The 24,744-nt window shown below is 38.7% G+C and overlaps 2 protein-coding genes across 8 annotated transcripts in view; one reads left to right on the forward strand and one right to left on the reverse strand.

The window, feature by feature from the left end:
- The window catches only part of SENP5 (SUMO specific peptidase 5), a 56,543-nt gene extending 38,436 nt beyond the window's left edge, over nucleotides 1-18,107 (forward strand). For 4 of the 5 annotated variants that reach the window (XM_045502478.1, XM_045502481.1, XM_045502480.1 and 1 more), the window contains 5 exons: nucleotides 596-673; nucleotides 9,342-9,479; nucleotides 12,204-12,287; nucleotides 14,137-14,187; nucleotides 14,969-18,107. In XM_045502478.1, the coding sequence (XP_045358434.1) occupies nucleotides 596-673; nucleotides 9,342-9,479; nucleotides 12,204-12,287; nucleotides 14,137-14,187; nucleotides 14,969-15,079 (462 nt within the window). In that variant the 3' untranslated portion in view covers nucleotides 15,080-18,107. The remainder of the gene's footprint in view (nucleotides 1-595; nucleotides 674-9,341; nucleotides 9,480-12,203; nucleotides 12,288-14,136; nucleotides 14,188-14,968) is intronic. The other variant, XM_045502482.1, reaches the window with a different exon arrangement.
- NCBP2 (nuclear cap binding protein subunit 2) overlaps nucleotides 1-24,744 on the reverse strand; it is a 39,631-nt gene that overhangs the window by 6,411 nt on the left and 8,476 nt on the right. The window contains exons 2-4 of one of the 3 annotated variants that reach the window (XM_045502487.1): nucleotides 23,388-23,569; nucleotides 20,402-20,540; nucleotides 19,821-19,888 (exon numbers count right to left, since the gene is read on the reverse strand). In XM_045502487.1, coding sequence (XP_045358443.1) covers nucleotides 19,821-19,888; nucleotides 20,402-20,540; nucleotides 23,388-23,569 — 389 coding nt within the window. Of the gene's footprint in view, nucleotides 1-18,488; nucleotides 19,889-20,401; nucleotides 20,541-23,387; nucleotides 23,570-24,744 lie in introns of those variants that run through there. The other 2 variants (XM_045502485.1, XM_045502486.1) reach the window with 2 other exon arrangements.

A 24,744-nucleotide genomic window follows, 5' to 3' on the forward strand; every position in this document is an offset into this window, starting at 1 on the left:
GAGAACCTCAACACTGAGGGAACATTTTTTTCATCTCAAGCGAATCCATTACTGAGTGAACACGTTAAGACCACAATATGTTTACTAGCTCACATGAGCCGATCCTAATTTTCAGGACACGATGTTCCATATGACCAGGTTAATTATTTCTGTGCTAGAAATGATCATGTTAAGGCTTTTTAACAGTTATGAAAGCAGGAGTCTGCAAGTCCATATCCTTCAGATGGGGTTAGTTTTGTAATCCATATCCCTTGAGTTCAAGGTATTGTTACCTCATTCTTTCTTAGCCTCTTTCAGTTTTATCACCTGATTTGGAGAGATTTGTCAGGTTGCTTCTCTACTTGATTGGATTCAGGTAATCTATTTATTTACTGTCCCATTCCAGTTCTGACTATAGACCACAGTGTAAGGTTATTCTAAGAAAATTTGGAACAGAATCTTCTGTGAATCAGGTAATGTATTTTCTATAGAAGAAACTTTTCCTCCTTTTGGTCTGTCTTACATACAAGGGTTTTTAAATTTCCATATTCTTTTGAAGTTAAATCTGGGTACAGCTTAATATAATCTGGGTGCTTATATTTGATGTCTCTTCTAGGTTCACTTCTTCAACAGCTTTTTTCATAGACAGCTGGTAACCAAAGGATATAATGGAGTAAAAAGATGGACTAAAAAGGTATCCTCTTTATTTCTTTTTTATTCTAAATGTGAAATGCAAATAAGCCACTTTGAGTGGAAGGATAACAACTTTAATGTCCATATGATACTGATTAGAAATAGACGCTTAAAAAAAAACCACTCTTTTAATATAATTATTTCTTGTCGTTTTTTACATCCTGTTGTTTGAAACACAAGACACTAATAAAACTCCCAAGTCTGTCCAGTTTATTGGATTATGCTCTAAATGAAAGCACTGGGCTGGAAGTTAATGGTTCCAGCATTGTCATTAGCTTGCTGTGCAACTTGGACGAGACACTTTATTTGGGCTTCAGAATGCTTCATTTGGGCTGCATAAAACAAAATGATAAAATCAGCATAACCCTTAAAGCTCCTTGCAACCTTAATTTCTCTCTGGAGTCATTTACTAGTGCCAGAAACATTATTTTAAAAGCCCATTTATATTCTGTTTTTGATATTTTGACATAATTACTGAGTTTAGATTCCACAGTTACAGGTTTAGAGATACTGTAGCATTTTGTCTTTTTATACTGGATAGGTTATAGAAAATTAAGAGTAAGTCTTGTCTTGAGTAGTTGTGGATGGAAATAATTTTTTGCAAAGTAAAACACCTGACTGAACATGACTATTTAGGTAATATGTGCAAAGCATTATCAGTAATGCCAAGATAAACATGGCTGAAGGGTACATATCCAGGGGAATAGATAGAATGAACTCAGGACTCAGACCTGGGTTCAGATCCTGCTGTAGCCACTTAACAAGTTGTAAGACCTTGGGCAGATGACTTAATTCCTTTAAGCTTCAGTTTCCTCATTTGTCAAATGGTAGTATCACAAGTATTTACCTTGCTGAGAGGATTAAATGAGATAATTTGTGTAAATCACTAAGCACAACAGTAAGAATCATTATATTATGATGGTAGAAACATGGGCAGCAGCTAGTGTAGCTGGAGTACAGAGAGCAAAGAAGAGAGTGCCATGAAGTGGACCTGATCTAGTGATGTAGGGCATTAAGGTTTAGATTTTGAATTTTACTCTAAATGTATAGGAATCTATTGAAGGGTTTTTGGTGACATCATCCAATTTGTAGTCTTTGCTCTAGCAGCACTGAAGAAGATGGATGAATGTGGGAGCAAAGCTGATGTAGGTAGAACAGGAGGCCACTGCAAAGTACCATTAGTGGTACTTTGGATTAGAATGGTAGCAGGATAGATGGGATATGTACATAAATATGAATATGATCTAGGAAGTAAAATCAACAGGACTTGGGTGACAGATTGGTTATGGGGATGAAGGAGAAGGAAATGTGAAAGATGACTTCCAAGTACAGTATATGATTATCTTCTTCTCATCTACATAACTCTTCTTGGTTAAGTAGCATCCCACTATATGGGTATATTTTTTAAATTGACCAGTCCCCTAATAGTTACCCTTAATTTTTCTTGGATAAACACCAATACAGCCTATCCAGTGGTACAAGCCACATACAGGCATACCTTCTTTTATTGTGCTTCACTTTATTGTGCTTCACAGATACTGCGCTTTTTACAAATTGATTTGTGGCAATCCTGCATCAAGTAAGTCTATTGGTGCCGTGTTTCCAACAGCATTTGCTCACGTTGTGTCTTTGTGTCACATTTTGGTAATTCTTGTAGTTATTTCAAACTTTATTATTATTATATTTTTTATAGTGATCAGTGATCCTTGATGTTAGTATAGCCATTGTTCTGGGGTGCCATGAACTGTACCCATAGAAGATGGCAAACTTAATGTTATGTATGTTCTGACTGCTCCCCCCACCAACTGTTCCCGTCTCTCTCCCTTTGGGCCTCTCTATTCCCTAGATACACAGCAATACTGAAATTAGGCCAGTAACACCACAGTGTGTTCAAGTGAAAGGAAGAGTCCTATGCCTTTCACTTTAAATCAAAAGCTAGAAATTATCAAGTTTAGTGAGGAAGGCATACTGAAAGCTGAGATTGGCTGGAAGCTAGGCCTCCTGTGCCAGACAAGTTGTGAACACAGAAGAAAAGTTCTTGAAGGCTACTCCAATGAACACATGAATGACAAAGTGAAAACAGCCTTATTGCTGACATGGCAAAGGTTTTAGTAGTCTGTATAGAAGATCAAACCAGACAAAACAGTCCCTTACGCCAAAGCCTAATCTAGTGCAAGACCCTGACTGTCTTCAGTTCTGTGAATGCTGAGAGAGATGAGGAAACTGAAAGAAGAAAAATTTGAAGCTAGTGGAGGTTGGCTCATGAGGTTTAAAGAAAGAAGCCGTCTCCATAGCATAAAAGTGCAAGGTGAAGCAGCAGCAGGTGCTGGTGTAGAAGCTGCAGCAAGTTATTTGGAAGATCTGGCTCAGATAATTCATAAAGGTGATGACACTAAGCAACAGATTTTCAGTGTAGATGAAACAGACTTCTATTGGCAGAAGATGCCATCTAGGACCTTAATAGCTAGAGAAGAAAAAGTCAATACTTGGCTTCAAAGGACAGGCTGACTCTCTTGTTAGGTAGGGGCTTATGTGGCTGGTGACTTGAAGTTGAAGCCAGTGCTCATTTACCATTCTGAAAATCCTAAGGCCCTTAAGAATTATGTTAAACCTACTCTGCCTGGGCTCTGTAAATGGAACAACAAAGCCTGGACGACAGCACATCTGTTCACAACATGATTTACTGATTATTTTAAGCCCACTGTTGAGACCTACTACTCAGAAAGATTCCTTTCAAAATAAGACCTGTCATTGACAATGCACCTGGTTACCCTAAGAGCCCTGATGGAGATGTCCAACGAGATTAATATTTTTATGCCTGCATAACCTCTGTTCTGCAGCCCATAGACCAAGGAGTAATTTCAACTTTCAAGTCAGATTATTTAAGAAATACTTTTCATAAGGCTATAGCTGCCATAGATGGTGTGTGATTCCTCTGATGTACCTGGGCAAAGTAAATTGAAAATCTTCTGGAAAGGATTCACCATTATAGGTGCCCCATTAAGAACATTTATGATTCATGGGAAGAGGTCAGAATATCAAAATTAACAGGAGTTTAGATGAACTGGATTTAGATGAAGTGGATTCCAACTATCATGGATGACTTTGAGGGTTCAAGACTTTAGTGGAAGAAGTAAATGCAGATGTGGGGGAAATAGCAAGAGAACTAGAAGTGGAGCCTGAAGATGGGACTGAATTGCTGCAACCTCTTGATAAAACTTGAATAGATAAGGAGTTGCTTCTTACAGATGAGCAAAGAAAGTGGTTTCTTGAGATGGAATCTGCTCTTAGTAAAGATGCTGTGAGAATTGTTATGGCAACAGAGGATTTAGAATATTATATACATTTAGTTGATAAAGCAGCAACAGGGTTTGAGAAAATGTACACCAATTGTGAAAGAAGTTCTGTGGGTAAAATGCTATCAAACAGCATCACATGCTACAGAGGAATTGTTTGTGAAAGGAAGATTCTATCAGTACTGTAAACTTCATGTTATCCAATTTAAGAAATTACCACAGCCACCCAACCTTCAGTACACTACCATCCCGATCAGTCAGGAGCCATCAACATTTAGGCAAGACCCTCCACCACCAGAAAGATTACAACTCACTAAAAGTGAGTCAGCATTGTTGGTGGTTAGCACTTTTAATAACAAAAAGTATTTTTTATTTAAGGTATGTATATTTTTTGTAGACATAATGCTGCACACTTAATAGGCTACAGTTTGTGTAAACAACTTTCATATGCACCGGGAAACCAAAAAAACTCCTTTGACTTGTTTTATTGCAGTGGTCTGGTACTGAACCCACAATATTTCCGAGGTATGCCTGTATATGCTATATATAAGAAACAAAAAAGAAAATGAACAAGAAAGGTTGAAAATAAAGTGACAGTTAAAAAGGGTCTAGGCAAATGTAAACCAAAAGAAAGGAGTGGTAAATAAAAAGAAGGAATGGCAGTATCAGGAGCAGATGAGGTAGAATTTAAGGTAGAAAGTAAACTGTGTGATACAATTTCAATATATAGGAGGTGCCTGGGTGGCTCAGTCGGTTGAGTGTCCGACTCTTGATTTTCGTTCAGGTCATGATCTCAGGGTTCCATGCACTCAAGCCCTGCATCAGGTTCCACACTGATGGTGCGAAGCCTGCTTGGGATTCTCTCTCTGCCTCTCTCTCAAAATAAATAAATAAACTCAAAAAAAAAAAAAAAAAAGAAGAAGAAGAAGAAAGCTAATGGCCATTAAATGCCTTGATCATTAAAGAAAAAATTAAAAACAGAATTTAGTGTTCACTAAATTAGATTACATCAAGATAGATTACAGAATGACCAAGGATTTGAATGCAACAAAAATAAATAAAACAATGGAAATACTAAGAAAACTCCATGAAAGAACTGGTCCATAGGGTAACTGAGTCCATTCTGTGCACAACTTAAAAGTTTATAAAAGAAAAGTGAATTCAGTTACATAAAAATAACTCTGCATTTAAAATAGCGATGTAAAAAGACAAATAGTAAACTAGGGAAAATATTTGCCATTAATGTCACAGAACTGATTTTCTTAATATATAAAGGGTTTATACAAATTGATAAGAAAAAGACTACCAACTCAGCAGAAAAATGGGTGGGTGATATGAATGAAAAGGTTTGTAGTAAAGAAAGGTGTTCTGGAAATAAATTCTTTGTCAGGTCTATGTTTTGTGATTGTTTTCTGTCTATAGCTTTTTTACTTATTTTCTTAACCATGTGTTTTGGTAAAGATTTTTAATTTTGATGATTTCTCCATATGGATATCCAGTTCTTCCAATGTCATTTGCTTGAAAAGACTTCTCTTTCCTAGTTTAATTGCTTTGGTACCATTGTAGAAAATCAGCTGACCACATATGTATGGGTCGGTTTCTGTACTTTGTGTTCTTATCCATTGATCTCTGTTATTATGCCAATACCACACTGTCTTGATCACTGTATCTTTAGAGTATATCTTGATATATAGTGTAAGTTGGCCAGCTTTATCCTTTTTCCAGAATGTTTTGGGAATTCCAGGTCGTTTGCATTTTCATTTTCATATAAATTTTAGAATCAGCTTGTCAGTTTTTTTTTTTTAACTTGCGGGATTATTTAGTTTGGGGAGAATAAACATCTTAACAATATTAAATCTTCCATTTCCATGTACATGGTACATGTTCCCTTTATTTGGGGTCTTTAATTTTTCTCAGCAATGTTTTCTAATTCTTAGTGTACAGGTCTTGCACATATTTTAAAAAAAGGTAACCCTGGGCGCCTGGGTGGCTGTTGTTAAGCATCTGACTTCGGCACAGTCACAGTCTCATGGTTCATGAGTTTAAGTCCCACATTGGGTGAGCTTGAGCCCTGCTTCTTTCTTTCTTTCTCCCCCTCCCCCTAGATCACTTGCACCCTCTTTATCTCAAAAACAAAACAAAACATGAAGCGCCTGGTTGGCTCAGTTGGTTGAGTGTCAGACTTCAGGTCAGGTCATGATCTCACGGCTTGTGAGTTCGAGCCCCATGTCAGGCTCTGTGCTAACAGCTCAGGGCCTGGAGCCTGCTTCTGATTGTGTGTCTCCCTCGCTTTCTGCCCCTCCCCCACTCACGTCCTCCTGTCTCTCTCAAAAATAAACATTAAAAAAAAATTATAAAACAAAACATAGCCCTATTTCATATTTCCGAAACTGCTATAAACAGAATTTTTTAAATGCTGTCTTCCAGTTTCCTGTTAGCAATAGAAATACAACTTATTTCTGTGAATTGACCTTGTATCCTGTGACCTTGCCAGACTCATTGGTTGTAGGAACTTTTTTGTAGATTGTGAGATTTTCATAGACAATCATGTCTCTAAGTAGTGAGTGTTTTAATTTTCCCTTCCAATTTGTATGCCGTTTTTTTTCTTGCCTTATTGCACTAGCTGGGACTTCTATGAGAGGGGACATCTTTGCCTCGTTCTCAGTCTTAGGAGAAAAGCAGTCTTTCACTACTGTTTGTGTTGACAGTTGTAGGGTTTTTTGTAGATACTCTTTTATCAGGTTAAAGAAGTTTTGGTCCTATTCCTAGTTTATGTGACAGTTTTTAACCATAAATGGATGTTGAGTTTTATCAAATACTTTTCCTGCGTCTAAGGACATGATCCTATAGTTTCTCATCTTTAGTCCTTAAATGGGCTCCCAGATGGGAGGAACAGCACCTAATCTGGAGACATAACAGTCTCAGGGCCACAGGATGGCTCTTGAAGCTTCAGCTTGGTCATGACATAAATTCACTTCTATTTACAGAGCACTAGTTAAAACAAATCACATGACAGGACTACTTTCTTCACCTGGGAGGGACAGTGAAGCCACATGACATCAGGCAGTTCTATATAATCCTTTTTATAGGAAGGGCAACAAATAATTGGGTCAATAATAATACAGTCTACCACACATACCATTCTTAATTATATATATAAAGTTATGTATGACAGAGATAATGTATTACAAAAAAGAAAAATCTGGAAAGATATACACTGAAGTGTACTTCTTATCTGTATTTTCTAATTTTTATTTAAAAATTGTTTTCATAGGGGCACCCAGGTAGCTCAGTCGGTTGAGTGTCCAACTCTTGACTTTGACTTGTGTTGTGATCCCAGGGATGTGGAATTGAGCCCTGTGTTGGGCTCCACACTGAGCACAGAGAATGCTTAAGATTCTCTTTCTCCCCCCACCCCCTCCATGTTTATAGCAGCACTATCAACAATAGCCAAAGTATGGAAAGAGCCCAAATGTCCATCAATGGGTGAATGAATAAAGAAAATGTGGTTTATATACATAATGGAGTATTACTCAGCAATCAAAAAGAATGAAATCTTGCCATTTGCAACTATGTGGATAGAACTGGAGGGTATTATGCTAAGTGAAATTAGTCAGAGAAAGACAAAAATCATATGCCTTCACTCATATGAGGACTTGAAGAGACAAAACAGATGAACATAAGGGAAGGGAAACAAAAATAATATAAAAACAGGGAGGGGGACAAAACAAGAGACTCATAAATATGGAGAACACACTGAGGGTTACTGGAGGGGTTGTGGGAGGGGGATGGGCTAAATGGGTAAGGGGCATTAAGGAATCTACTCCTGAAATCATTGTTTCACTATATGCTAACTAATTTGGACGTAAATTTTTAAAAATAAATAAAATAAAAAATCTTTACTAACAAGAAAATTCTCTTTCTCCCTCTGCCCCTCTCCCCTGCTCACACACTTTCTCTCTCTAAAATAAACTAAAAAGACAAAATTGTTTTTATAATTAGGAGAAAGCTTTTTTAAAAATGTTTATTTTTTCAAGAGACTGAGCATGAGCGGGGTAGGGGCAGAGAGAGAAGGAAACACAGAATCTGAAGCAGGCTCCAGGCTCTGAGCTGTCAGCACAGAGCCCGATGCAAGGCTCAAACTCCTGAACCATTAGATCATGCGAAGTCAGACACTTAACTGAGCCACCCAGGCACCCCAGAAAGAGTTTCTTTTTAAGAAGAATGTAAATTTGGCCTCATTTAATACTGTGTTTAGATGTGATTCCTTGTTTTAGATACTCAGGATTTGTGCATTGGAAAGGACCAACTGTCTTCATGTTTTCTTCTGTCCATCTCACCTGCCAGGTTTATGGATGCAGAAAATGGAAAAGTAGAGGTGCTAAAGTGCTTTGCTCCAAGATCATGTCGACTAGTAGAAGATTCATTTAGAGCAGGACATTATCTGAGTATCAGAAAGCAAGGAAGGCTTGAGAAATAGCTTCTAAGAATCTGATGTACTTTAAAATAGCCTTGTGACTGTTTTAACCCAAGGAATCCCTAAAAACTCTCAAAAAAAAAAAAAAACCTGAAAAAAAATTCATTCACAACTTTTACAGATGTTTATTGAGCACCTACTACTTTATCATTCATTCCACAACTGGGATTTTGAGTGGAATAGTAAATATTTCTAGATTGTAAAGGATGTGTAAAGAATTATCAAGGATATTTTTCTCAATTTTACCATCTGGGAAACCTGAGGTAGTGATAATGGTAATAGTTAAGATTCACTGGCTACATAGAATATGTGAAAGCAGTTTTCTGCATCTTATATGTATTATCTCTCTCAATAATTTCCTAAGGTAGGGGCTGTTGTCTATAGTTTATAGTTGAGTAAATCAAGTCACAAAGAAGCTATGAAAATGACCAAAGTCACCTGGCCAGTAAGTGGAAGAGGTTCTCTTTGAACTTCACCAGACTTCCTTCAGAGCCCATGATCTTAACTAGGACACTGAGTTTATAAAAAGGCTTATGGTGCCTGTGCTGTTTTATAATATGATGATTCCTTCCTACATAAGAATTGAGTCAAGGTCAAATATGTACACAAAAGCATAAAAATAAGAGGCTAAGTTACATTAAGCATTTGCAAAGCACAGGTGTAGCAGGTTTGAATGTGAAATGGTGCTTTCTGGATCTTCAGTTTTCTTATTGTGTATTATAGCTTAGTAGTTACAAGCATGGGCTTTAGATTCAGACCTGGGTTCAGATTTTGGCTTCACCACTTCCTGCTTTTATGACCTCAAACAGGTCAAAGGTCAGTAAATGGAAGCTGTTTCTGCTGTTGTTTTGGATAGTCTGTGGTGATGGCCGCATTTCTTTTTCTTTTTTAATCAGGTGGATTTGTTTAAAAAGAGTCTTCTGTTGATTCCTATTCACCTGGAAGTCCACTGGTCTCTCATTACCGTCACACTCTCTAATCGAATTATTTCATTTTATGATTCCCAAGGCATTCATTTTAAGTTTTGTGTAGAGGTAAGTTAATATACTGCCTATATTTTTTCATTTATCTTGTGATCAAATAGAACAGAAGTCAGTTATCATAGGGGATCAATTTCTGTCATGAAAACCCTCTAAAATGTTGGCAGAGAAAAAGAACTACAAGAGGAATCCCCAGGTTGGGAGAGGTAGCTGTCTGTGATATGGATCCCACTCTGAGAAACAAGTCTAATTTGGATTTTGTCACATATTTTCCTGCCTCCCTATAAAGCTGCATTTTGAATGGATACAAATCATTTTCCTTGGTTTCTCTTAGGGCTAAAATTGGCTTGCATCTTCAAAATAACTTATGTAGAATGAGTTATAATCAAGAGAATCAGCCAGCAAAATAGGAGAGCTCAACTAATGACAGTTCAACAACATGGTGAGATGCAAGAAAAATCCATAGGTTTCCTGATTTTCTTTCAGTAGCAAGGACCAGTTAAATTTAACTGAAAAAAGAAAGATTCCATTTTCAAAAGCAAACAAAGATATAAACTGACCAGGAGTATATACTCCAGCAAAAATTGTGGAAGTTCTTTAAGAGTAGAGCTCTATATTTAAAGGAAATCTGAGCAGATGGAAAGATAGGTAGGCTCAGTATTGGAAAGAGATCAGTTCTTCTCAAACTAATAATATATACCAGTTTGCCCCCAATTTCTCAAGAGGATTTTGAATGAAAACTGATAAGCTCATCCTAGAATTCATAGTGCAGTTTATTGCATGAACATCGAAGGAAGGAATACTAGAGGCCAAACCATATCACAAGGTTTTAATAATTAAAACTTAGGAATAGACCAGTAGATTGGTGGTACAGCACAGAGAATCTAGGAAAAACTGCTGTATATGAGGGAACCTGGTATATGATAAAGTTGGGGAAAGACAGGCTATTCAATATATGCCATTGTGAAAAGTAGCTGTCTATTTGGATCCACATACAGATCCTTCATACTATTTATAAGAACAAATTCCATGTAAAATAATGACCTAAATATAAAATGCAAAACTATAGAAAATGTTATGTTTTAGATTCAGGAAGGACTTCTTACACAGAGCCATAGAAGCAAAACACCTAAAGGAACAGATTGATAAATTGGACCATACCATAATTTAAAACTTCTGCATGTCCTAAAGTTCAAAGAGAAGGGAAAGACCTGGAGAAAATATTTGTGACATGTAATAATCACTACCCAGAAAATATAAAGAACTCCTAAAAATTAACAAAAGGATTTAAGAGAAATGGATAAAGATTATTCAAATCAGTAATTTTTAGGAAAAATGCAAATAGCCTTGAAACATGTGGAGAGATGCTTAGTCTTAGAAATACAGGAAATGCAAATGAAAACTACATCAGGGCTTCATTTTTTGCCCATTAGGCAAGTTTGATGGTATTCAGGTGTTCATTAGGTGTAAGGAAACCAGCTTTCATTTTTTCTGGTGGAGTATATGAATTAATATAGCTAGCCACTTAGGGGAGTTGAAATCCTGATCAGTTCTAAGTGCCTTATAAATTTATAAAAGATGTATGTGTATCCTAGGGATTCCTGGCTGGCTCAGTCCTTGGAGTACACTCTTTATCTCAGGGTTGTGTGAGTTCAAGCCCCATGTTGGGTGTGAAGCCTACTTAAAGAAGATATATACCCTATTGAATACCAGTTCTATTTCTTGGTATATAAAAATGCTTGTGTATGTATGTGCACAGTGATAGGGCATGCACCAGAATGTTGACTGCAGCAGCATTACTGATAGTAAAAACAAAACAAAACAAAAACCAAAAAAACCCACCTAAATTTAGCTCTACCAACAGAATAGTTAAGTACACTATAGTACATTCATACTATTAAACTGGCCAAAGATCATAGATCTAGATCATAGATCATAGAATATAGATCTCCATGTTCTAAATAACATGGAAAGATCTCCAAGACCTATTGGGTTTTAAATAGCCAGTTGCAGAGTGATAGAGTATGTTTATGGGAAGAAAATACATATGTGCATGTATGTATGTATATATATGTGTGTGTGGTAGTATGTGCATAAACACAGTTGTATACATGTACATACATACTAATATTCCACCTTCGGTGTGGTTGGTTTAATTCCTGTTACCTCTGACTTCACCTTTAGAAGTGATGCACAGAAGTAGAGGGCATAAGGGAATACCTGAAACTCTGATAGGCTTCATCTTGGTAGAAGCTTCAGCAGTGGACTCGACTGTATTTAGTATCCAGAATGGGTTTCAGTAGAACTTTCTAGAAACTGCAAGATACCTTTATCTGCAGCCCTCAAAATAGAGTATATCTAAGGCTGGAATGTTTTTCATTTAGTTTCAATTATTGATTTCTGCCATGGGTTCCTTCTTTGTATTGAACATTGGCAGTAATCAGGTCTTTTTTTTTTTGTCTTCCCAATATTTAAATGTCAAATTCAGCAAGTTGGCTGCTGGAAAAGGCTGACCATCTTACAAAAACTTCTAATTAAAACATACAGTGGTATCCACAGCCTAAATGCATACCTGAGTATAGAAGGCCTGAGTCCTTCTTAACACTATGAAATGAAAGGTCAGAAATAAAGTTCCACCTTTTAAACTCTTGAGTGCAGACTTTGCCCAGTGGTGGGGCCACAGCCTCCTCCTCCTTTGCTTCTATCTGCTGTGAGCAGGTTCCATTTTTCACCAACTGATGGAACACAGCATCTGTGTTGTGGTTTCTTTTTAACCAGAATATAAGAAAGTATTTGCTGACTGAAGCCAGAGAAAAAAATAGACCTGAATTTCTTCAGGGTTGGCAGACTGCTGTTACAAAGGTAAGTATGTGATAAAAATGAAAACCCAGGCATGTCAAGGGGATGGACTTATCCTTAGGGGTGGGTGTCTTTAAAAGCATTTGAAGACTGGTGATGGAGATACCAGTAAGAGTTTGGAGGCTGCAGGGAGGCAGCAGGGAGGCAGCTTAGAATAAACCTGTGTAGTATTGATCATCTAGCTACTTAGTTTCCCAGTGCTTCTGGAGAAAAATTTAGTCGTTTCATCAATGGGGCAGCTGCTAATGATATGGTTGTTATATTGGAAAAAAGGGAAAGGAAAACAGAACTTTTTCTTTTGATGGCACCTGCCTCTTACTTCCAGATGACCCACATAGACCCAGAGAAATGCTGAAGTGACTATTTGGATCCACTAAGGGAGCAAGTGCACTGGGCTTCTTACCAGGCATCTGGGGAAGACAGTGGCTTGAAGGTTTCAGTATGAAAGCAGCACTATGTTTGTCCTATATGCACTCGTGCTGTCTATGGGGCAGAGTGCTCAGGCAGGTCTTCTCATCACTGTCACAGATACCAGCATCTTACATTTTATGGTCACTGCTTTTTTGTCGTCAGAGTGTTTTTGCATGTGTGATCTCATTTGATCCCTACAGCCTATGAGGTAGGCAGGTCATTTAGGGATGGGCATCCTCTTTATTTTATAGATGAGAAAACTGAAGCCTAGGTGTCACCTAGGCCATCGGAACTACTGATAGAGTTGGGTCCTTGAACTTAGGTCTAGATCACTGAGCACAATCTTAAAGAGGCAGGGTCTTGGGGTGCCTGGGTGGCTCAGTCGGTTAAGCGTCCGACTCTTGGTTGAAGCTTAGGTCATGATCTCAGTTTCGTGAGTTCAGGCCCCATGTTGGGCTCTGAGCTGGCAGCTGGCAGCCTGCTTGAGATGTTCTTTCTCCCTCTCTGCCCTTCCCCCACTTGCACTGTGTCTGTCTCTCTCAAAACAAACCTATTAAAAAAAAAAAGGCAGAGTCTTGAAACAAACTTTAAGCCAAACCCAAGGGAACCAGATTTATTTGTTCATCCTTGAACTACACCAAATGCTAAGGTTTAAACCTAGGCTTAAGTTTTCTTTTAATAACCTAGTCTTTTAGTTGAAACCGGAATTGAACTTGTAAATTTTGAAAATTACCCAACTAGAATATCTAGGTATTCCAAATTTAGTCAACATCCTTCACATTTCCCCTTTAGGCAGAATACATAATCAGTTCTTTGGGAAACATACTGCTCTTTTTTAGTTTTTAAATAATTTAAATGTTTGTTTTTAAGAGAGCATGCAAGAAGGAGAGGAGCAGAGAAGTGGGGACAGAGGATATGAAGCGGGCTCTGTGCTGACAGCAGAGAGCCTGATGTGAGACTTGAACTCACAAACCGTGAGATCATGATCTGAGCCAAAATTACTTCGCTGACTGACCCACCCAGGCACCCCAACATACTGCTTATCTTTATTTCTTTCAAAGAGTGACAGATGAAACATGAAGACTACTAAGCAGGATTTTTAGTACATACTCAGAGTCCAGGCGTATGCTTTCTGATCCACAATTCCATTTTGATTCCATTGTCAGTAATCTGATAGCAAAACTATCCAAATCAAGTTTTAAAACAGGGTTTTGATTTTCTATTTCTCATATTTAGGCGAAGGTTCTATACAACATTTGGTTGCTAGCTCTTTTGATGCCTCTCTAAAATCACACACTTTAAATACCAGAGATATATACTAGTACACTAGCTGTCCTGGACAGACAAGTTTCTTTTACTTACTTTTCCATAGAAACAAATTTTCCTATCTGAAGATGAGTACTTGGTCTTATTTTAATGATCATTTTGTTTTTCTCTTTAGTGTATTCCACAACAGAAAAATGACAGTGACTGTGGAGTCTTTGTGCTCCAGGTAAAGAAATCTGTTTATCCACAATTTGGGATGTGTGAATTAAATTTGTTGGGTTTAGAAAGGAGAGATGGGAACCCCTGTTGTTATGTACCTGGCATTAGGCACAGGTACCCGAATATCTCCTCTTCTGGTGTACATGTCTTATCAGAGGTTAGGCACACTAGAGACTGGTCTGAATCTGTCTGTATCGTAGACTCTTGGCATTTGCAGAATTAACTACTTTTTTTTTTTTTTTTTTTAACCTTTGGCAAGTGGTCTTTAACCACAGAACAAAATTAATTACATTTTAAATAAGGGCCACATTCAAAAACTGCTTTCTCATGCTGTGGGTTCCCTTAGTGGTCTAAAAGGATTAATGAAAATTTTGTCATACATTACATTTACGAAGAAATTGTGTATAACCCATGAATTTATAGAGATTTGCAAAGATCATGGAAGATGGGCTCATTCCTTTGACTCATCAATGTCTGGGGTTTGTAAACAAACCGAAGTTCTCACTTAAAAGACCACTTTAGGTGGAGTGGCAGTCTCAGCAGGTAGCACCTTGGAAAGAGTTGGAGCCTCTCCATCAATTTCTGCTTCTCACAGTGTTGTTTGGGGGAGAGAGGGGAGACCCCAAACCATATACTTACCTGGAAAGTTGACTATAATTTGGAGGCAAATGTTTCAAAACAATGTTTTTACAACGAGTTTAAACTTTAAAATGCCACCTTAGGCCCCATTCTGTTAGGTCTGCATCAAAGCTCCATATGCCATTTAAGTGTTTCTGGGACCTTTGCAGTACTGCAAGTGCCTCGCCTTAGAGCAGCCTTTCCAGTTTTCCCAAGAGGACATGCCCCGAGTGCGGAAGAGGATTTACAAGGAGCTGTGTGAGTGCCGGCTCATGGACTGAAACTCAGCAGGACTCTGGAAGGTCTGACCAAGTTGAAGCAGATGGTTTGTTACTTGAATCTCCAAACACTTATTTGAATTTTTACAGATATTTCAGATCAGTGGTGTTGGGCCACTATTGTTACCTCAAATTTGTTTTTTGCCCTATTCATTTCTCTAGCTACCGTGTACTATTTTTTAATGTTCAGTTTGGTTTCATTTTTAATTTTATGGATTCCGTGTGTTTCCCCCATATTTAATATTTATTATCCAAACGCATGCATATAGACAGAGCATGCAGTGCAGAGTATTAAAAAAAAAAAAAAAAAAAAAGCCTAGTAGATTTGGTGCAGCTTTTGAAATTTACTTAGACGTGAACTGAATACAGGTTTAAAATTTAATCCCAGAACCTAAAAGTGCAGGATGTTTTTGATACAACATAACTTTGAGAAGGATCGTTGTTCCCTGGGGTGTAAAGGGTAGCTAGGAGTGGTGTTTTGACAGAGCCAGTCCTGTTTTACTTGCTGCACCTTTCATGGACTTCCTTCTCCAAATGAGTCTTGCAGAGTGAATTGCATTCCTTTTGAAAGGGTGAGAAGTGGCCAAAACCTGACTGGTGTGTTCTATTTATACAAGCACACTTATAAGTGCAGTGCCTACTTTGGGAGGAGTTGATTAAAGACAACAGCTTTTGGGGGTGGGGGGATCCAGTTATTTTAACACATGAGAAAATTTCAATCTTGGCTTTAAGAATTACAACAAATGCCTAAATCTTATAAAGGCTTTTGCTGGAACACTGAATTCTCTGGATTTATTAAAAAACATTAATATCCATCAAACTAGTAGTCAACCACATGAGAATTCAGCCTTTTTCCAAGAGTAATTTACAAGTTGTCACTACCCTTGTGTTGTCTAAGATGTGGCAAATACCTTTCTATTTCAATGGTGTTTAAATATTAATCTTCAGAACTAAAGACTGACCAGGTCTTTTGCAGATGGGTGGGGAGAAGAGGAAAAGTAGTAAGACTTGCTTGCACAGGAGCACAGCAGATGTTACTAGACTTTTTTTGCTCCTACCTCTTTAGTGATCTCAGCAGCATGCGGGGCTCCCTCAGTTGGCCTCTTGTTGACCAACCCTGAGACTCCAGAGCTGGAGTCCTTTTTTCACTTCTATCAACCTCGTCTTCTGGGGAAAAGCAGAAGCGACCCTGTCCTAATACTTCGCTGCATTAGGATTAAAGTAATGGATCTTGCATCTTTATTCTAGCCTTTTGTGATATTTGAAAAGAAAGGAAATGAGGAAAGATGCATGTTAAACTACTCAATTACTTTTTCTGAACTGGGGCAGAAAAAACAACAGAGGTGTATGTAAGCATCTCAGAAGCTTACACCAAATACCAAGTAAATGACAGAAGATACTTGGATTTATGCCTGGTTAGGTGTGGGGTGTTGGAAATAAAAAGCTAAAACGTGCAGTTAAACTTGGCCATGAGGTAAGGTTTCCAGCAGTTGAAGGTAGAGTCAGAACATGTTTACTTGCAGGGTTCCCATCCCCTGACATTCCAAGCACCAACACCAGTGTTTACATTGTAAAGAGTCCCAGCATTCTCCACACTCCTCTAGACTTTGTGTAAAACCAGGTCAGTATTTCTTACTGTGCTTCAGGTCGCTAAAAGGACTGAGATCAGAGGCACTTTATGCTGCTACAGTTAGGCTTGTGTTGTCAGCATTTGCAAAGATGACAATTTAAAGTGAGGAAGAGATCCTGAGGTTTTCTGACATTAGCTAATTATGCAAACATGAGATTTTTTTCAAATCTGCATGTAAGACATTTGCCTAATGGGAGAAGGGGGCAGTTATGCAGTGGCCAGTAACTAGGCTGTGGATTCACAGTGTTTTATACTTTAGAGCTCCATCTCACCTCCTCACTGACAACCAGGCACGTAGAAGAGGCAGAACTGTGTTCTGAATCTTTAATGCTCAAAAGTGGAGTTGCCGGTTTCCTCCAGTCTGAGAAACGGTCACCTCCTCAGCGCTGAGGCAAGCAGGGGTGCTCAGAGGTAACTACAGTAAGCTGCCCAAGTCCCGCTTCCCTTTCACTTCCAGCTTCATAGGGCACCTTGAGGTGTACTGTCAAGCTTGCTTTTGCCTAAATGTCAGACGTTTTAAGTATGGTTTAAAACGTTCCTCTATTCATGAAACTCGGTTTTAGCATACAGAGTTGCTTTTCCCCCTTGTGATTAGGTGTAAACCTCTATTAGCCCAAACCCTACATCAGAGGGGCCTCTGTCCTGATGTTTGCAATAATTGCTTCTTTGCAACAAAGACATTTTTTGAATATAGTCTGGGCTGCTGGTGGAAGAGACAGGCATTGTGTTATTGTCACTAGCTTGGCACTGAATTGTTTGGGTGCCCACAAAGTGGGCAGACCTTATGCTTTTGAGGTTGAGTGCAGGCCTTGTACAAACTAAAAGCTGCTTATGATGTGCCTTCAAGCTGCCCAGTCCATCAGCAAATTACTAGTCTGTTGTTTCTTTCCAGTGATTTGTCCTTATGTTAAATCTGTAGCCATGAATGTGGATTTAATTCAACTTTTAGTTCTCTTAAGAAGAAAGGGAACCTCTTAAGGAAGGGAAAGGAAGCAGTTGCTGCCAATAATCCCCACTTTCTGGCTTTGCATTATATTTTCTACTTCTGAGTGACACTGTCATCTTGGAGTCACAGTTGGAACAAAACAACAGCCCTGACTAGTGGAAGAGCTGCCCTTTTTCTTTGCAGTTGTGTTCACTGCTTCCCCGGGTGAGAAGGGCTGACTGGGAGAGCTCTGGGTGGATCAGACCCTTCACACGAGAAAAAGTATGTTAATAATAAATAGTGTGAATTGAATATACTGACTACCTGCTCTGTTTAATTATGTTAAGAAACCAAACTAATCAACAGTTGTAAAGCACCTACTTCTATTATGTGTGAGGCTCTGCCTCCTGGCCTATAGATAATTAAGACCTAGGGAATATACCGTCAGAGAAATGCAAATTGTATTCGGGTGTTACGAAAACAGGCCTAGATAAGCTGTTCACTTAAATGGTACCTTTGGACAGAAAAAGAATTTATTTAAAGATTGTGATCATGTAAAATTACTCAAACCTTCTAGCAAAAATATTTTTTTGAAAAATAAACTAAATGCCTTTATAAACGTGTGTTCTCTTGTACTGAATAACACGTACTGTTTGGGAGAGTGACGCTCTTGTCACGACAAAGCTCATTTATGAACAGTGACCAGTGTAAGCTCTAAGCAGCTGACCCAACAATGTCCAACAGAATTTTCTGCAGTGATGGCAGTGTTCATATTTGCATGCACTACAACAGCCGCTACCCCCATGTGACTCATGAGCTCGCTATCAGACATGTAAATTCTGCACATTACTCAAATATTCCAGAGGAAGAGTTCCAATGTCTCTCTTTATAGGTGATGGGCAGAGATGATAACTTGGTTCAACAATTCAAAAAGGAACCACTGTCTGTGGAAATCTGAGTTACATTTTACTACAACATTATAAAATACGTTAATTCAAAGTACAGCGTAAAAGAAATATTTCAAATGAGTGTTATGTCTTCATTAAACATCTGCACTTACAGCTAGTCATAGCTCTTAATCCAAGTAATCAACTTGAACTTAATGAGAGAACCTATACTTTAATGTGAAAGATGTTCCTATTAAGGTACTTCATCTCCAACTCTCACAAACCTTAGAAGTTAGGAGATACTTTGTTGATAGATGAGAAAATTTCACTTATATGTCAGGGAAAATTATATTAGACCAACAGTTATATTAGAGAAATCAACTTATGCCTTATGAATACAAAATAAATTTTGTAGACTCCCCTCTCTACAGAAACCATCAGCTCCCTGTCCAGGCTCTGACACTCCGTTAGCACAATTAAGGAAAAAACAAGACAGACTTCAATATGAGAATTAGCCAAAACACATTTCCTGAGGGAAGCAATTCTGATTGTTCTTGTTATGTGTTCTCTTGATCTTCAAGCCCTTTTTAAACCCAGTCCATTCCTAACATCATTCTGAAAACAAATCAGTCTGATGCATAAACCCTTCTGTAGCTCTAAGTAAAACACATCTTTTGAAAAATGTATAAAATAATAAATACTCAAGTCTTAATGCATATAGCATATAAGCTGGTGGTATCCCCTGGCTTACAGTCTAAGGCTTACTTTTGCTCCAACAATTTAGGAAGTTGCCCTGACTCCTAAATTTGCCTTTAGAGATTAGAACTCAACCCAGAAACAAATGTAGTTGTCAGACTTTTAAACAGAACAAAGCTGTACAACATAGCAAAGCCCCATTTATTACATTTTATCTCCTGCAAACCTAATTTTTAATAATTCCAGGCCCCAATGTAGACTGTGATCGTACTATCCATTTAAAAACTTTTCCATCTTCCTAAAAGAAGTGTGGTGTTTGGGGCTGACAGATCAATATCATAGATTGAATCTGTTGCCATGGAACACAAATTCTGACCTGGTAACCTGACACATGGCCAAGATTTTAAGACTACAGATTTAAAGGCATTCTTTTGGATTCTGTCCTTTAATAGTTTTCAAAGGAAAACCAGGAAAAGGCTTCCAGCTCAGAAGAGACCTTGATCAAAGGCATGGTACAAGTGGACAGGTTTGTAGACCTTGGGTAATGCATGGCAAATTGAACAGGCCAAAGGACTGAGTTTTCACGATGGGGCTCTCACCACTCACTGGTTTTGGGCCAGTTTTCCATAGCCTCCTCTCCCAGCGTCATAGTCCTGACGATACTCATCTCGTACCTTAATTGAAAAGAACACAAGTTACATTATAGAGAAGATTGGGGTAGCAAATAAAGTAAGTTCTACACCCAACGTGGGGCTTGAACTCACAACCAAGACCAAGAATTACATCTCTACTGACTGAGCCAGCCAAGTGCTCCTACTAACAGTTTTTTACCAAACATTATGCTCATACTCTTTAACCAGCATTCAAAAGTAGCATACTCCAAAGATTACTCAAGTTAGGCTATTTTTTAAAATAAAAACTTAGAACTTATTTCAGTGCATTTTCCTTTTGTTCTAGACACTAGGTACCAAATACCTAGGCCCTGGCAGAAGTCCAATAATGGTTGCTTGTGAAAATGTATACAATCTATAATTTACCAATCCTAATGGGTAGTTTTCAGATTCCCTTCAAGCGAGGGTTATAGGCACAAAGTTATTTTCTACAAGAGCAAACACAAACTGACAAAATCTTGTCACTAGGACTGAAATCCCAGGCAAACCCTGAGCCAAGAGAACCTTCCTGCATACCTGGCCCCCAGATCGCCCACGGCCATACTGCCTGCCCTCCTTAAAGCCTGCGTCCCAGTCTGTGCGAATGATCCGGTCATCCAGACGAGTTCCATTTATGTACCTCATGGCATTTTCTGCATCTGCTCTTGAATAGTATCTTAAGTGGAAGTATTAAGGAACACTATATAGCATTTCTCCAAACATTTTTAGAAATACAGGAAACATCTAAATGAAGCTGAGATAAGAAAGAATACAAAAACAAATCCAACCAGATAGATTTCAGAGACAGTAATCTGGCTTGCACAAGCTTGTTTGAGGTTGGTCCAAAAGCACTTACAGGGTCAACTAAGATTTATCCAGGACTACTGACTGAGATTTCCTGGAGAATCTTGCCGATAATGATTTGGTCCCACTGTCCCCATATTTTGGTTTGTAAAGTATAAATATGTTCAGTGCAGGTTTGGATCACAAACTGCACACTTCTTATCCAAAGAAACAAAAGCATCCAAATCTGAAACTGTATATTCAACAACCTTAATAAAGAGATTACAGTGCATATGGAATTGCCATTGCATTTCATTAGAAGGAAAGACTCTATCAGGTTGTTTCCAAATCTATTTAATTAGGTCTACTAAATGTATCTTTGGAGTGGTATTAAAAAAAAAAAAATCTCCAGGGACACTTGGATGGCTCAGTCAAACATCCAACTCTTGATTTCAGCTCAGTTCATGATTTCATGGATCGTGAGTTCAAGGCCCACGTGGGGCTCCATGCTGAGAGTTGGGGAGCCTTCGTGGGATTCTCTCTCTCCCTCTCTGCTCTTCCCCTGCTCATGCGCATGCTCTCTCAAACTAAATTAACATTAAAAATCTATATATTAAAAAACCTCCATAAGCAATTATGATCATTGGCTGGGTTCAGGGAAATGCTGATCTAGATTTTTTCCCATGTCTTTTTTTTTTTTTTTTTTTTTTTTTAAGGCTTATTTTGAGAGAGCGAGCAAAAACATGCACAAGCAGGGAAGGGGCAGAGAAAGGGAGAATCCCAAGCAGACTTTGCACTGTCAGCATAGAATCCGAAGCTGGGTTCAGTCTCAAGCCACAAGATTATGACCTGAGCAGAGTCAGATGCTTAACCGACTGAGTCACCCAGGCGCCCCTTTCCCTCTGTCTTTAATTACACAGGTAAGGAAGCACTTGCAGAGATTCCAGTGTCCAACACCTACACTGCTGGCACAGAATAGGCATTCAATAACTTTTTTGCTGAATGAATGACATGAGAAAAGGGCAAACTGAGAGAAACCACTGTCCACAGCAGCCTTTCCTTTGGGTATTTGCTATTATGATTGTTAATCTCTGACCTACAAGACAGATGCAAAAGCATTCCAATTCTCAGACTGATTATTAACTATAAGGTGGATTTTCTTTGCTTTTTGTGTTCTCATTGTTCTCCCTGTGAAGAGGCAGATATAAAATCTGAGCACTCTTGTCCTCTGTGACTGATAGGAGAATGGAAGAAGCTTGCAGAGCCTAGAAATCAAATACCAAAATCACAAGTTTGGAATAGGTTAAGTAGGGCTTCCATTTCAAGCTGACAGAGTGAGCATATTCCTCATTTCCTTCTCAAGACCCAATTAAAATGACAGAAAAGATACACCCAAAGAACAGAAAAGGCCATCAGGAAACCAGAGATTCAACAAAAGCTGATGGAAGACTGCTGATGAATGAAAGTCACAGTCTGAAATATTCTTGAAGGAGCTTAAAGGAGACAGCAAACACATGAGGCTCTTAAAAGTGTGAGACAGCAAACGGTTTAATTAAAGGTCTATATGTGGGAAGATGACCCGGTAGCAGGAAGGCATTTAATCCTAGGCAAATAAAAAAAGTGACAGAATTCTGAACAAATTGGAGGAACTAGGGTTAGGGCAGTGTCTTTGATGTTAGTATGACAAAATAAAATCCCTTTCATATTAGCATTTGGGAAACCCACATATCCCAAAGGCAAGGCAGAAACTTGAGAGAGAAGATCTGCTGGGGTCTACAAAGTTAGCCTTAGCCTTTCCCTGATTATGATCAGAAACCTAGGGATCACCAGACATTTAAGGAAAATTTACAGCATAAATACAACCTGCCAAAAAGAAAAAAGAAATGGTAATTTGGGACACAAAAGTTTTTAAAAACACGCTGTTAGATCAAGTGTGGGAAATTTCTCAGAATATAAAGCAAAATGACCAAATACGAAAATATTGGGGGAAAAACCCCCCAAATGATAAATCCAGGAAGTCCAACATTTATACAATTTCCAGAGCAGTAAATTGTTTGGTTTTGACCTATAAAATCAAGTTCTATGTATCTACATAATGAAATACAGCCATTAAAAAAGAGGTACACCTACATATGCTAACATAAAACAATCTCTAAGGTAGAGGGCAAAAATTAGTGCATGCAGTATGCTACTACACATCCACAGGATCACTTCTGGAAAGATACCCAAGAGACCGGTAACAGTCTCTAGGTTTAGAATAGTACAGAGGTTTTCACTATACCCTTTGAACTTTTGGTCAGCTTTCCACCCCCACCACGCCCCCATTTTGAGTAGTCTTCACGCCCAGTGTGGGCGTGTAGCCCAACATGGGGCTTGAACTCACTACCCTGAACTCAAGACCTGAGCTGAGATCAAGAGTTGGACACAACCGAGCCACCCAGGTGCCCCCGCTTTGGACTTTTGTAAATATCACGAGCATATACTGTCAACAGATTGTTTCTGAAAGAATCAGTTATAAACAAAGCATGGATTTCAGAACAGGATGTAAATGTTATCAGCTTTCACAATTCAAGTGTAGACACATTGGACAGGAAGTTAAGAGGGAGATGAAGGAAGAAGGAGAGGTTAAGTACAGGGATGCTAATTAGTGGATGGCCTCACTCAATTTTTCAACAGGTCAACTAGCCACTCTAGGCCCACCCTCATCCAATAGCTTATGCCAGACACATAGGAAGGATACTCCACAAAGCAGAACCCACATGCTGTCTTCTTCATCTTATCCAGGCCCATAATGATTTTCTTTATGTCGCCACTTTTACTGAAAAGTTCATAGATTTGTTCTTCAGTTGTGTAAAAGGAAAGATTTCCGACATACAACGTACAGCTCTTCTTCAGTAATTTTTCCTGTTCTTCATTGTCACCCTGGAATTTCAAATAGAGAAAAAGTTAAGCAACACAATCTAAGAAGAGTCCTGCTTAAACAGTATTCAAAATATGGCAATTAGTTCTGATTTGGGAATCAGCTTCTTTCTCATCATCCCAGTCTACCACAAATTCCTTGCCAAAAGGAGAGAGGGAGAGAGGGAAGGAGGGAGGGGGAGAGAGAGGGAGAGGGGGAGAGGGAGGGAGAGGGGGAGGGGGGGAGAGAGAGAGAGAGAGAGAGAGAGAGAGAGAGAGAGAGACAGACAGACAGGTGTTCACATTCTAGGAGGCACATCTGCAGGTCCAGACTGCTTCTAGGAGACAGCCACAACTTGAGTCATGTTGCACGTAGCCCTCCTTCTGTAACACACTGCTCCCAATGGCATGCCTTTTCCCTGCACACTCCATATCCTCAGCATTAGATCCTTCTCTCATTGTTCAAGTTTAATACACTAGAAAGGTCTTTTTTGTAGTGAAAAATAAATGCATTTTCAGACAGGGTATCCCTTACAATACTCTCCTAGAGAAGAGATGGTTTACATGCTCATAGATTTTTCTGAGTTTAGGAGAAAATGTAATAATCACTAAAAACGAGTGCTTATGTTCTTGACAGCCTTCCTAATTTGGAAGACAGGATGAAGCCAGAGACAGAAACATAACTGGCCTTCAGCCAACACACTTCACAATACTTGGGACTCATCATGGGCTAGATCTAGTATTTTATATGCCGGCATAGAAACCAGTCGGTCATCTTGGATCTCCTCTTCTAGCCTCCACAAAGGGCAGGACAGATGCTGACTAAATAGAAGGCCTACCCACTGACTTGCTCTCAGGCTCTCAGGTTAAGGCTCTAACACCAACCATACAGTGGTATTCCAGTTTGGAAAGTGGCTGGGTAGATCCACACTCAGGCCCCCAGAGCACTTTCCCAAGAGGCCTCCCTTCTTCACTTACTCCTCTCTATATAATGTTGATCCAGCTTCCTTCACTCTAAGAATAAGACTTTGCATTGTTAGTCTCTGAATGCTTTGTAGCACAGTGGTCACTCAGACTAACAGATCTCATGTGATCACATTCAGTGGTAGAACAGAGGAAAAGACAAACCATCTGAACTCACATCAATAGGAAAATGATGAGATAAATTATGGTACATCAATAAATATAAAACTATGCAG

Source organism: Leopardus geoffroyi, chromosome C2 (genome assembly GCF_018350155.1).
Source record: "Leopardus geoffroyi isolate Oge1 chromosome C2, O.geoffroyi_Oge1_pat1.0, whole genome shotgun sequence".
Classification (NCBI taxonomy): Eukaryota; Metazoa; Chordata; class Mammalia; order Carnivora; family Felidae; genus Leopardus; species Leopardus geoffroyi.